The sequence below is a fragment of the Brachypodium distachyon genome, chromosome 1 (assembly GCF_000005505.3).
Source record: "Brachypodium distachyon strain Bd21 chromosome 1, Brachypodium_distachyon_v3.0, whole genome shotgun sequence".
NCBI lineage: Eukaryota > Viridiplantae > Streptophyta > Magnoliopsida > Poales > Poaceae > Brachypodium > Brachypodium distachyon.
In genome coordinates this window covers 44,466,828-44,480,214 of record NC_016131.3, presented here as the reverse complement: position 1 = coordinate 44,480,214, position 13,387 = coordinate 44,466,828, and the positions used below count along the sequence as shown (strand labels likewise).

The following is a 13,387-nucleotide window of genomic DNA, read 5'->3' as shown; positions in this document are numbered from 1 at the left end:
AAGTCTGACTCAAATATCTTAACTCAAAATTATCTCCCATACAGGATGACGGAGTTTATCTTAAATGTTGAAACTCATCTTGAGTCTCGACCGTGAATACCAAGACTCTCATTCGAGTCATGAATTAACCAGCTGTTGTCTTATACTAGCTAAAGACTTCATTCAGTCAGCTATTGTTTATTCTTTACTTATAACAGCAAAAACAGGACAATGATTCTGACACAAAACAATCGATTTCATATAATCGACTCAAGTGAGTCGCACCAGCTGCGTCACCTCAGTTTTTTATGCTCATTCGCATAACGGTTAGCCTCTTGGGTTTTGTCCAAAGAGCCTGGAGCCGCACTAGCTGTGCTGCTCTAGTAAAATCCATGCTCATTGCATGAAGATAAGCCTCATGGATCTCTCCATCGAGCCTGAAATCGTACCAGCTGCGTATTTCAGTAAATCCATGCTCATTGCATGAAGATAAGACCCGAAAGTTCTCTTACAGCCGAGGGATCGTACCAGCTACGTTATCTCCAGTCAAATCCATACTCATTGTATGAAGGTAAGTCCTAAAAATTAGGACTGGATATGCATCGACTGCATCCCTCCAGTAACAACTTTCACTTAAGGGTCGCCCCCCATAACCATGTTCATTACATGAAGATAAGACCCGTAGGCTTCCTATAGAGCCTAGAAACATACCAGCTGCGTATTTTCAGTTTAAGCAATCTTGACAAACGAGTCGAGTACTTAAAATCTGGAATTTGACTCTATAAGGCCCCAGCAGGCTAAGTCAAATTTCGCCGGTCGCCAGGTTTGAGCCCAGGGACTTGAATGCTGATGAAAGCTAGTGATGTTTTCGCCCTAGAGCGATTAACTGGACTTGACTTCTCGAGTATCTGGGCGCATTAAGCATATATCCCTATGATTCCTATTCACCACACTGATTCACTATCACTTCATATTGTGGAACTGTTATTTAACAGTCAAGCATTAAAGCATCGACTCAGACACTCTCTAAATCGAAAATACTTCTCATTCGAAGTGCAAATCAATGAAACTCCAAGTCTGCAGCATTATGCAACTGGCTCAACAGCAGAATAAGTTCATTCTTTACGTGAAAAGTCCCTAGTCGAGTCTTCAACTCAACCAAGCACTTGGGGGCTACTGATGTGGTTATGACTAACCACGTACTCGACTCAAGTATACCATGTACAGCCCAGCTGGGGGCCCACAAGGAAGCCTACTTCGACTCCAGGAGTCTACATGCCAAATCCTGCGACTCAAGACAAGGAAGGTTAAGTAGAGTATATCTCTCCATTGTAACCGACTTGGACTCTACCTGAGACCTGAGTTCCTGCATATATAAAGGACCAGGAGGGGGAGCCAAGAACACACCTCAAGCTTAGATACAAGTCGCCTGGACGCACTCGATGACTCGGTGCGTCTAGACTCTGTGGCACCCCATTGTAATCGACTCATTAATACAGATCCGACAAGCAGGACGTAGGGGTATTACTTCATCGAGGGCCCTGAACCTGGGTAAATCGTGTCCCCTGTGTCCTTGTTAGCCGACGAGTTCGTCAAGACACACTCCTCTTTCCTTGACAAGTCCATCAATATGGACATTGTCGAAGTTACATCTTCGTCAAGTGGAGATGCTCTTACACCAAATCAACCTCGTGACCGCTGGACGCGAGGGAATGTGCTTCATGCTTCCATCCAGACAAGGCCAAGAAATATTACGTAGGGATCGTCACTAAAACTGGAAACGTTGGTGATGTTGCGGTCGCTGAGATGTGGACCCAACGTCACAAATGTTGGTCAGGAGATTCATCTAAATTGCCGCTGTGTGGTCTTGCGACAGAGGCTTGGAGAGCAATGATGTGTTATTGGTTGCAAACCCATCCACGGTCCATAATAAAGCGATTTTTTTACCGGAGCCGGAACCTACCGGAGTTTAATCACCCGTTAATATGCGCCAAGATTCACGCCAGCTCTATACGGGTTCTACAAAGGCACGGAGAGTCTCACACGCTTTGGCAGGACATGGGGCCCACATAGTTTCTTTTTTAAGGAATGGTCGCTGGTTGGGATTGGGCTAGTCTAGTACTACACTAACATGTTTTGATAGTTGCACAAATTATTTGATGGTACAAACGAATTCAGAATTTGATTAAATTTTTAGGGTTTGTTCAAGATGGAGTGAACCTACATAAAAAGTTTCAATTTTTTTTGAACAAGTTCAAAATCTTGTCGTTCTCTGCCGATACTAGTACGACACTAGCGCGTTTTGATAGTTGTTAAAATTCTATGATTGTCCAAACAAATACAGAAAAAGTTTCAAAAAATTTGGGGCAAGTTCCGAATGAAATTTTCATTGAAACATTAGTCTCAATAAAACTTCACATATAATTTTAATGGTTGTGGTTTCAACAAATGTTTCAAACGACCAAATTGGAACTTATTCATGTATGATTGAAATTGTATAGGAAAGTTTCATTAAGACACCAATGTTTCTATCGGCAATCCTTGCAACACTACTGTTTCAAAGAAAGTTTCATTTTGAATTAGCTCCAAACTTTTTTGAATTTTTTTTGTAGGTCGGAAACACCATCTTAAACCAACCATCAATTTTTTTTAATCAAATTTGAGTCCGTTTGGACCACCAAATAATTTATACAACTATCAAAACGTGTTAGTGTAGTACTAGTATCGGTGAAGATCGACCGAGATTTTAAATTTGCTCGAATTTTTTGAAAAAAATTCTGTATTTAGGAAACACCATCTTAAACAAACCCTCAAATTTTCATCAAATTCTGAGTTCGTTTGGACCATCAAATAATTTATACAACAATCAAAACGTGTTAGTGTCATGAAGCTTGACATGGTATCAGATCCAAAGGTCTCAAGTTCAAGTTCTGTCTTTCACAATTTGTCTTAAAAATTGTCAGTTACCCCCTCCGTCCATATATTAGCCTCTTGAGCCACCATACATCTGAGTTTACACGTGTTGACTTGTCTTTCCCGTCACACGCGGGGAGAGATGTTAAAGTGTATAAGTGGATTGCCTAGTTTTTTTCATCAGATCGATCTTTTGGTTGCGTTGGCTGGCGCATGAAGTTTGACATGTACTACTACGAAAGAATCGTTACCTGCCCATTCTCCACCGAAGACCCCACGTGCATGTCCTGACGTTTGCAGCCGCTGGACCCACGTCTAAATAGTTGTAGGCAATAAAAATCGCTGGAATCTGAAAACAAGAGGACGGCCGATTCTATTCCGATAGGTACCGGTGTCGGTAAATTAGAATTTTCGCGGTCCATAACCATTTTGGACGAGTACCATTGGGTACCAGGTGGCTATTCCTGGGGTGTTTCTCTGAAATTTCCGTGGAATTTCTACTGACCCAAGAACCCTCCTCGAGGTCAACGCGACATGAGCCCTGCATGTGCCATGCTTAAATTTTGTGATGTGCTTACCCGGTGCTGCACCGTAGAACTATGGAGTGTGTAACCGGACCAGTGCTTAACTGCTGGCCGACATCAAAAACGTTGTTTTTGATATAAAAAACATCAAACACGTTGACATGCTGTAGTCGTGAAACGAGTGCATCGGTGCATGATCAACCTCTTGTCAAGACGCCAAACCAGACGACGAAATGCGCATGTACATGCTCAAGTTCACTGGGCGCTGTCTGATGCCTTGTTGATTTATTTATCTGCAGATTCCATCGAACTATACCAGTAGTCAATCTTCATCGGACGGCGGTGGGAGACCATTTATAAACAATGTCGCAGCGCTTCCGCCGACGATCTGGCTATTTGTTTCTTACGGGGAACGGTAGACGCTCTGCCCCGTTCATTAAGATAGGACACCATGTTTGTTTTATCTAGTTATGCGGATGCCGGATGGGATCTTTGCCGATGAGCGGCAGAACGACCCTCCAAATTTTATTATGGATTTAATTATAAACGATATAACTCTATTTCCTGATTAATAAAGCTCGCCATGATGGCTTTTCTTAGAAGAAAAAAAAGATAGGACACCATGTCCGAAGCCTAAAAAAAAAGATAGGCCCTCTGGCTATACGCCAGTGTCATCCATTGTCTCGTAACCCGCATGCAACATCTAGAACCGACATGTATATCGTCATGAAGATCCGTCACTTCTTATTTCAAAGGATGCAAAGAAGAAGCACGTGTGGCCCAGTCTGGCGTAACTTCTGTCGTGATAAAGTACTCCTTCCGTCTCATATTAAATGACTCAAATTTGTCTAAATATAAATGTATTTATACCTAAAAAACGTTTAGATACATGTAATATTTCGACACTTGATATGGGACGAAATATGGAGGAGTAACTGATTCCCTGCAAGGATAATCACCCAGCCCAATTAGCTAATTAAACGCAGCTGGGAACTACACGGTTAACCATGGCAACTTGCAGTGCAGGCTTGCAGTCAACTTGGTACTCGCGTTTACTCCGTGATGCAGCCCAAGGGTCGCAAACGAATGACATATAGTACTAGTACTAATCTCCAGAAGGTCAACACAGTGTCATTTTCAACTCTCAAGAGTGTAGATCTTAGGAGGAAATCTACACTCGACGGACTATAAGAAGTTTGTTAATTGCGCTTCAAGCGTTGCCTGATACTAGTACTTACCAAAGAGAGAGTTCACTTGTATCTGAAGAAAACGACAATCAACCAGAGAGGTTAGTGAAGTATACCACCCGACAAAGCTAAGCCCAAGATGGATACCGAGTGCGGCAAAGAGCCGGGGATCGAGGAGGCCTCGCCGTTCGTGGTGAAGAAGAGATCGAAGAAGGCGTCCGTCGTCGCTAGGCGATGGAGTTCTGTGGGGAACGCCGTGGTGGTGGCCCTGATCATGGCCATGCCGCCGATCGTCCTAATCCTCAGCGGCCGCCTCGGCGCGCCGTCAGTGTGGATCCAGTCCACCGTGGCCGGGTTAGGTGCTCAACGAGGTAATAACTTGCATCCTTAATTACTGTTTGTTCATTTAGTATTACAAACAATGTACACTCTGGTCCTGATGATCGTACATTCGTACTTATACGTACGTAGGATCTACATACATTTTCGTGCTTCTTGATTTAGGTGTGGGGGAAAAGATACTGTGAGAGTCACAGTGACTCTGCCTAAAACTCTGCTCCAAATTTCAGTTGCAGAATCAAAGAAAGACGTGCTTCTGGGTGGCCTTCTCCTTCCAGGATTCGACGAGCAATCCTGCGCCAGCCGGTACCAATCCGTGTACTACCGCAAGAACATGACCCGGTCGCCGACGCCGTACCTGATCAAGCGGCTGCGGGAGCAGGAGGCTCTGCAGCGGCGTTGCGGCCCAGGCACGGATCAGTACAGGAGAGCCTCGGAGCGGCTGAGATCCGGGCAAAAAGACGTGGAAACCGTCGACGGCTGCAGCTATCTCGTGCTGCTGTCTTACCGAGGCCTGGGCAACCGGGTGCTCGCCACGGTCTCGGCATTCCTCTACGCCGTGCTCACCAGCCGCGTGCTGCTCGTCGACCGGGGCAAGACCATGGGCGACCTCTTCTGCGAGCCTTTCCCGGGCACGACATGGCTGCTTCCCCTGGATTTCCCGCTCCAGGGCTACAAGGACCTTGGGGAAGAAGCCGCTGAGAGCTACGGGAACGTGACGCTGCGCGGCGAGACGGGGCCGGCGTCGGCGCACCGGTTCGTGTACATGCACCTGGACCACGCCGCGTCCAAGGCCGACAGGCTCGTCTACTGCGACGACCACCGGCAGTTCCTGCACCGGGTGCAGTGGGTGGTCATGAGGTCCGACGGCTACAACGCGCCGGGGTTCTTCCTGAACCCGGCGTACCAGGAGGAGCTCCATAAAATGTTCCCCCGGAAGGACTCGGTCTTCTACGTCCTATCGCGGTACCTTCTCCACCCGACCAACGACGTCTGGGGCATGGTCACCCGGTTCTACGACGCTTACCTCAAGAACGCCGACGAGAGGCTCGGCATTCAGGTCAGGGTCTTCGACTACGACGACGTGCACTTCCAGCACATCTTGGACCAGATCCTGGCGTGCACGTCCCAGGAGCGTCTGCTGCCGGGCGTCGTGGCGACGAGCACCGGAGCACGGCTTCCGATGCCAGCTGCGAGATCCAAGGCCGTCCTGATGACCGGCCTAAACTCGTGGTACCACGACAGCATCCGGGAGATGTACTGGCGGTCGGCGAGCGCCAGCGGCGAGCTGGTGAGCGTGCACCAGCCAAGCCACGAGGAGCACCAGTCTTTCGGCCAGAGCACGCACGACATGAAGGCCCTGACCGAGATGTACCTGCTGAGCATGACCGACAAGATCGTCACCAGCGGCTGGTCGACGTTCGGCTACGTCGGCACGGCGCTCGGCGGGCTCACGCCGTACATCATGATGAAACCGGAGAACCAGACGATGCCCGACACACCGTGCAAGAAGGCCATGTCCATGGAGCCGTGCGCTCAGGGCCCGCCCTACTTCGATTGCACGAGGAAAGAAGACACCGACGCTGGGAATCTTGTGCCCCATGTCCGGGCTTGCGAAGACATGTCTTGGGGGCTCAAACTTACTGACCCGGTTACCGAAAATTAAGCACGAAGGTGCTTCGGAGTAAAATAGAGCAAATTATTCAAGAGAATTTCAAGTTTGTTATTTGTTGGTTATTGATTTTTTTTTTTTGCCTGGTATTAGATGCAGCCAGCTTGTTTTAAATCTGGTACCAAATCATCAGGATCAAGTTTACCCAAAAGAAAATTTAATTATGTGGAAGTTTCTAAAGGTGTATTGTATGCTAAATTCTAGTATTAATCAATGTGGTAGGCCCAAGACAAGGAGACAAGTGTGCCGAGGCCGGGTCAGCATGTGGCCAGGTCAAGTTACGGGCCTGGTCAAACGACCCAGGAAGTCTCGGCAAAACTAATATGAAGTAAAGTACAGTACAAGATCTCTCGAGTTACAAAGATATCAATCTAGGTTATGGCAAACCTTGTAACCGGCTTTAGGTCGGCCGTCTGTCTATATAAAATCGAGTAGATGGGGTCTTGAGGTGGATCCATCTCATTGCACAGATACCCTATATCTCGATAAAGAAAAATATGCAAGACGTATTTCTTTACCTCAAGCTCGAGGGGCCGAACGTGGATAAAAAACCTTGTGTGTTTGCTTCTTCTTATTAGATTCTACATCGCATAGCTCCACCCTCCGTGAGCCGCATATGGTGGCATCTGTCGTGACTTTCCCACACAGTTGGATTGTTTGAAATGTAGTATTGGTAAAGGAACTTGTTTTGTGGATCTTCCATGAGTATATGTATCTCGTCTCTCCACTCGTCGAAAAGTATGCAAATGCTTTGTCAACCTTTTTTTATGCTTTTCGTCCTTCAGTTCTTGAAACCGGACATCATTAGTCCCTCTGCCAATGCGAAGTGGTATTAGGTCTGATGTGTCATGATTTCGGTCTCGAAATACCACACAGGCTTAGGTTTTCTGTTTCTTTTGGCAGAAACAAATTGACTTGGGGGTTAAAACGAAAAGTGATGCCAACTTAGCAGGCTGACATGACAATTCTGAAGGCAAAATTATAATTTGAAGAAGAGTAAAGCCTATTTTGGGCTATTTTGAACCTTGAGGTCGACCACATCAAACCTCGACCTTCAAATCTCTGAATTTAGCATTCTATCTTCTTTAATTCCGGTATGCAGCGGATAAAACAAAATTTTCAGCCTGGGTTTGTTAACGTGGTGAGTTCAAGATGGAATTGGAATTCCTGCCACTAGGTGTCAGAGTGTCCCCGCCGAGTACCAGTGGCTCCTAGTGTCCAGTTTGAGTATTTGGTGGGCAAAAGACACGTGGAGAGAAAAAGAGACACCATTTGCTACTCTCTCCGATCCTAAATTGTTGTCGAAATATTACATATATCCAGACGTTTTTAAAAAATAGATACATCCATATTTGAGTAAATTTAAGTCAAGAATTTATAACCAGAGGACTAAGTTTTCGACGAGGTGCGGTATACGGAAAATTAACACCTGTCGTATTAGTTTCTCAGCAAATTGACCTGTGGACGAACGGGTGCACCCCATGTGCTCACATTCACCGGGCATCGTACGACGCACTTGATTTACTTATTTTTATGCAGATTGCATCGAACTGCCAGTAATTAATCTACATCGGACGTCGGTGGGACTCTGGAGACCTAAACAATGCCGTAGCGTTTCCACCAGCTGGCCATTTAACAACTGATTCCCTGCAACGAGAATGACACGCCCAATTGGGCAATTACACGCAGCTAGGAATTGCACAGTTAACCACTAGGTGAACATGGCAACTTGCGACTAACTTGGTAATACTCGTGTTTACTCCGTGATGCAAAGTCTAGCAAAGAACTGCCATCTGAGTAAATCCTTCGAACGGTCAACAGAGCATCGTTCTCATGTTTACAGAGTTTGTTTATGGGGAACCATTCTTAAATATATAGATCTAAACTGAGTCTGACTAGTACAAGAAGTTTGTCACTACACACTTGCATTTCAACACAGAGGTCCATAGCAAGCTAGGAGCCAGCCACAATTAACCCACAAGTGAGATATCACCTGACAAAGCTAGCCCACGATGGACACCAAGTGCGGCATGGATGAGCAGAGCTGGCTGGTGATCGAGGAACAGGCCTCGCCGTTCACCGGGAAGAAGACGAACAAGGCATCCGTCGTCAAAGGCAGGCGATGGAGTTCGCTGGCCAACGCCGTGATGGTGGCCCTGATCATGACGATGCCGCCGATCCTCCTCATGCTCGGCGGCCACCTCAGCACGCCGGCGGTGTGGATCAAGTCCACCGTGTCGGAGTTAGGCACCCGACGAGGTAACTGCAATTTATGCTCATACTAGTTAATTTGCCTGCAAATTAACTCTTGTCCAATTTCAGTTGCAGAACCAAAGAAAGACGTGCTTCTCGGCGGCCTGCTCCTTCCAGGAATCGACGAGCAGTCCTGCGCCAGCCGGTACCAATCCGTGCACTACCGCAAGAACATGACCCGGTCGCCGACGCCGTACCTGATCAAGCGGCTGCGGGAGCAGGAGGCGCTGCAGAGGCGGTGCGGCCCGGGCACGGAGCCGTACAGGAGAGCCTCAGAGCGGCTGAGATCCGGGCAGAAATTCGCCGACACCATCGACGGCTGCGGCTACCTCGTGCTGCTTTCCTACCAGGGCCTCGGCAACCGGATCCTCGCCATGGCCTCCGCTTTCCTCTACGCCATGCTCACCAACCGCGTGCTGCTCGTGGACCGTGGCAAGACACTGGGCGACCTCTTCTGCGAGCCTTTCCCGGGCACGACGTGGCTGCTCCCTCTCGACTTCCCGCTCCGGGGCTACAACGACCTGGGCGAGAGCGCGGCGGAGAGCTACGGGAACGTGTCATTGCGCGGCGAGACGGCGTCCAAGCACCGGTTCGTGTACATCCACCTCGAGCACGACGCGGCTCCAGCGAACAGGCTCGTGTACTGCGACGACCACCGGGAGTTCCTGCACCGGGTGCAGTGGGTCGTCATGAGGTCCGACGGCTACATCGCGCCGGGCTTCTTCCTGAACCCGGCGTACCAGGAGGAGCTCCGTAAAATGTTCCCCCGGAGGGACTCGGTCTTCTACATCCTGTCACGGTACCTTCTCCACCCGACCAACGACGTCTGGGGCATGGTCACCCGGTTCTACGACGCGTACCTCAAGGACGCCGACGAGCGGCTCGGCATCCAGGTCAGGGTCTTCTTCGACGCCGGCGTCCAGCCGAGGCCGTTGCCGCACATCCTGGAGCGGATCCTCGCGTGCACGAAGCAGGAGAATCTGCTTCCCGGAGTGGTCAACAATGTACCCTCGCCGATGAAGACGAAGAAGGCACGGTCCAAGGCCGTCCTGATGACCGGCCTCAACACATGGTACCACGACAGCATCCGGGAGATGTACTGGCGGTCGGCGAGCGCCGACGGCGAGGTGGTGAGCGTGCACCAGCCGAGCCACGAGGGGCTGCAGCACTTCTTCCGGTCCGTGCACGACCAGAAGGCCCTGGCCGAGATGTACCTGCTGAGCATGACGGACAAGATCGTCACCAGCGGCTGGTCGACGTTCGGCTACGTCGGCACCGCGCTCGGCGGGCTCACGCCGTACATCATGGTGAAGCCGGACAATCAAGAGTCGACCGACCCGCCTTGCACACGGGCCATGTCCATGGAGCCTTGCTCCCAGGGGCCGCCTTACTTCGAGTGCACCAAGAAACAGATTGACAACATTATTAACACAGGGAACCTGGTGCCCCATCTCCGGTCCTGCGAAGACATGTCTTGGGGAATCAAACTCACCGACCCAGAAGTCACCGAAAAGCACGACTAGCTAGTACTCTATGTTCGGTCCAGAATTTTCTACATGTCTTGCATTTTCTGAGTACATGAATAACAACACCAGAATTTTTTTTTACTGTAGTTTCAGAACTTTCTAATCAAATAGCTTAATCCCGTTGGGTAGATCCTCGCACGCCTTGACATGCCGGGACAGCGCCTCCTTGTCCACGGCCTTCCCCTGGCATTTCACGCCGGGCGTCATGTGGAAGCAGGGTTCCATGGACACGGCGCGCTCGCAGGGCGTCTCGGGCACCTTGTGGTCATTCGCGGTCAACAGCATTGCCGGCCGCAGCCCCGCGAGGCTGCTGCTCATGTACCCGAACGTGGACATCCCGGTCGTGATCAGCACTTCGGAGAAGCTGAGCAGGTAGATCTCCGCGAGCGCCTTCTCGTTGTGCGACCGCTGACCCTCCGTCTGCCGCTCCTCGTGGCTCGGCTGGAACACGCCGACCCGGCCCTCGCCCTTCGCCGCGTGCTCGTAGTACGCCGACTTGATCCTCTCGTAGTAGTCCGCGTGCAGCGACGCGATCAGGATGGCCTTGGACTTGTCGTTGCCGACAATGTTGTTGGTATCGGTAGTATTGCCCATCTCGTCGCCTTCGATTTCCGGAAGAATGCGCTCCTGCCTGGAGCACGCCATGATCTGCTTGTACATGTCGTCGACCGGGATGGACGCCCAGGAGAACATCCTGATCTGCACGCCGATCCTCTCCTCTGCCTGGGCCAGGTACGAGTGGTAGTACCTTTTGACCATGCCCCAAACGGAGTTGGAAGGATGGAACAGGTAGCGACCAAGAAGATGCGACACGCTCTCCTTGGCCGGGAACAGCCGGCGGAGCTCGTCCTCGAACACGGCCATGTCGTATAGCGCCGGCACGAAGTAGAAGTCGCTCTGAAGGAGCAACCAGTTCACCTTGGCGAGCACGAGCTGGTCGTCGTTGCAGTAGAAGAGCCGATCCGTGTGCCGAAGGTCGTGCGCCAGGTGCAGGTACACGTAGGACGGCATCAATGTCGCCTTGGAGGGATCATTGGATATCTTCTTGCTACCAAGGAGGTTTCCATAGGACTCGTCGGAGTACACCCCGAGCCGGGAAATGTTGGCGTCGGGGACCGGGAAGTCCGGCGGGAGAAGCCAAGTGGCGGCGGCATCCGGGAACGGGTCGCAGAAGAGGCCGGCGAAGTCGTCGGTGGAGCGGACGAGGAGGACGCGGTCGGTGAGGAGCGCGTAGAGGAACGCGCTGAGCAGCGACAGCATCCGGTTGCCGAGGCCGTTGTAGGGGAGCCAGACGAGGTACTGGCACTCCATGGCCTCCGTGCTGCTGCTGCGGCCGCCGGAACGGAGCTGCGCGGTCGATTTGGCGTACAGCGGTGTGCCGGGGGCGCACTTCTTGTGCCGCGCCTCGTGGTCGCGCAGCTTGCGCAGGAGATGGGGAGACGGCGCGTAAGGGGAGTGCTTGTAGTAGCGTGCGGACTGGTGCCGGCTCTGGCATGCGTGCCGGTCGGAGCCCGGCGCGAGCAGGCCGCCGAAGAGCTCGGCGGCGGCGTTGCTTGCGCCGGTGGCACTTGAACGAGAGAGCTGGTTTGGTAATCCTGTGGGGCCATGAAACGTTGTGAACGAGAGACCTCGAGATGATTAAACTTTGTTCATGCGTTCGAATGCGTTCGTGCATGTACAGAGAATTTCCGAATACACGACATGTGAGTGATCAGGCATGAAATACCCCCTTTTTTTTACCGTGGCGAGGCAGAGACATGCTCGGTGCTTAGACTAAACACTTTTTTTTTCTAGCATTTCTCTGTATAAAAGAGCTCGGCGTATGACTCTACGTGGTGATGGCGCGCCTTTGGGCATGTGATTGGTACAAGCTAGTGCAGTACAATATGATATGCGTTCTACTGGCACACTAGGTGAAACAAAGACACAGTTTTTCAGCTGATCAACCAGGGAATCATAAATCACGCATTAGCATGCAAATCATAAGAGAAACTTGACATTAACAAGAGAAGTACCTCCACCGACAGCGGTCAGCTTGGCGGCGCTCTGCCACACGGCGGGAGCGCCGGTCCGCCCGGAGAAAAAGAAGACGAGAAACGGCAGAGTCATCAGGCACACGATGAGCAGCACGCCTGCCCGGCCCAACCTCTCCTCCTCCCTCCTCATCCCCGGCACGCCGCCGGCCCTCGCCGCCCACGCCTCCGTCGCCGGATCGCCCAACTTCTTCTTCTTGCCTGCCATCTCCATGGCCTCCTCCGCAGCGTGCAGTCACACGCGCGTGCGATTGAATCGCGAAAAAGCTTCTTCAGAGGTTTTTAATAGATGTGGTATGTGTTGGTGTTGTTAGATGGGCTCGTTCGTTAGTGTGCCATGCACGTAGTAGATTGACGCGATCAGTTCCGTAAAGGTGCATGTTTCGTTTCATTTGGATGCACATTATTCTACTTTGCGTGTGAAGTTTTGGCCATTGACTTTGCCATGTGACGAGACTAGAGCATCGGGAATACGGATCTAGCCGGTTAATTGCGCGCGCCGCGTGGCCAGGCGTACCCTGAGACTTCTTTGGGGTCAACGCGTAGAGTACCGGCCACGGTCGATCTCGCGGCGATCGAGGAGTTTTTTTCTGTCTTGAGACATGGACCTCATCGATCGTCAGATCCATGGCGCACGGTTAATTACCACAACCGTGTGCACGGTTAATTACCGAGCTTGCCCTTCATTTTGGCAAATCGGACCGATAGGAAGTGTTGGCTGCAGCCCAATAAAATTTAAAAAGTTGAGCTCACCTGAACCGTTGATCTCGGTCGCATCCAACAGCTGAGGTTGCTCCTTAAGAGAGAAGATGAATAAAATCCTAACCCTTGCCTCCTCAGCTGAGTGAATCCTTTGCTGGCTACTGAGAGTGAGAGAGCAAGGGACATATAGCAGCACACACGTACAACCAAAGAGTGGAGAAAAGAAAGGAAGAGAAAATCTGTCCAGATTCGAGCTCCG

At 50.5% G+C, this 13,387-nt stretch overlaps 3 protein-coding genes across 3 annotated transcripts; 2 read left to right on the top strand and 1 right to left on the bottom strand.

Moving 5' to 3' along the window:
- The first annotated feature begins 4,557 nt into the window (after positions 1-4,557).
- LOC100827027 (galactoside 2-alpha-L-fucosyltransferase) lies at positions 4,558-6,668 on the top strand. Its single transcript, XM_024457391.1, has 2 exons — positions 4,558-4,974; positions 5,173-6,668. Exons 1-2 carry the CDS (start codon positions 4,743-4,745, stop codon positions 6,606-6,608), a joined length of 1,668 nt encoding a protein of 555 aa, XP_024313159.1. The 5' UTR covers positions 4,558-4,742; the 3' UTR covers positions 6,609-6,668.
- A 1,809-nt stretch (positions 6,669-8,477) lies between these two features.
- Positions 8,478-10,479, top strand: LOC100826716 (galactoside 2-alpha-L-fucosyltransferase). The gene is made up of 2 exons (XM_014902966.2): positions 8,478-8,873; positions 8,937-10,479. The coding sequence occupies exons 1-2, from the start codon at positions 8,627-8,629 to the stop codon at positions 10,388-10,390; spliced, it is 1,701 nt and encodes a 566-aa protein (XP_014758452.1). The 5' UTR covers positions 8,478-8,626; the 3' UTR covers positions 10,391-10,479.
- LOC100826402 (probable fucosyltransferase 8) lies at positions 10,278-12,777 on the bottom strand. Its single transcript, XM_024460490.1, has 2 exons — positions 12,409-12,777; positions 10,278-11,988 (listed from the first exon to the last, which is right to left on the bottom strand). The coding sequence occupies exons 1-2, from the start codon at positions 12,638-12,640 to the stop codon at positions 10,493-10,495; spliced, it is 1,728 nt and encodes a 575-aa protein (XP_024316258.1). The 5' UTR covers positions 12,641-12,777; the 3' UTR covers positions 10,278-10,492.
- Positions 12,778-13,387: the final 610 nt, after the last annotated feature.

Coding starts and splice junctions, on each gene's coding strand:
- LOC100826716 (XM_014902966.2), top strand. CDS start 8,627: ATGGACACCAAGTGCGGCATGGATGAGCAGAGCTGGCTGGTGATCGAG. Junction 8,874..8,936: donor GGAGTTAGGCACCCGACGAG/GTAACTGCAATT, acceptor GTCCAATTTCAG/TTGCAGAACCAAAGAAAGAC.
- LOC100827027 (XM_024457391.1), top strand. CDS start 4,743: ATGGATACCGAGTGCGGCAAAGAGCCGGGGATCGAGGAGGCCTCGCCG. Junction 4,975..5,172: donor CGGGTTAGGTGCTCAACGAG/GTAATAACTTGC, acceptor TCCAAATTTCAG/TTGCAGAATCAAAGAAAGAC.
- LOC100826402 (XM_024460490.1), bottom strand. CDS start 12,640: ATGGAGATGGCAGGCAAGAAGAAGAAGTTGGGCGATCCGGCGACGGAG. Junction 11,989..12,408: donor GCTGACCGCTGTCGGTGGAG/GTACTTCTCTTG, acceptor ATGGCCCCACAG/GATTACCAAACCAGCTCTCT.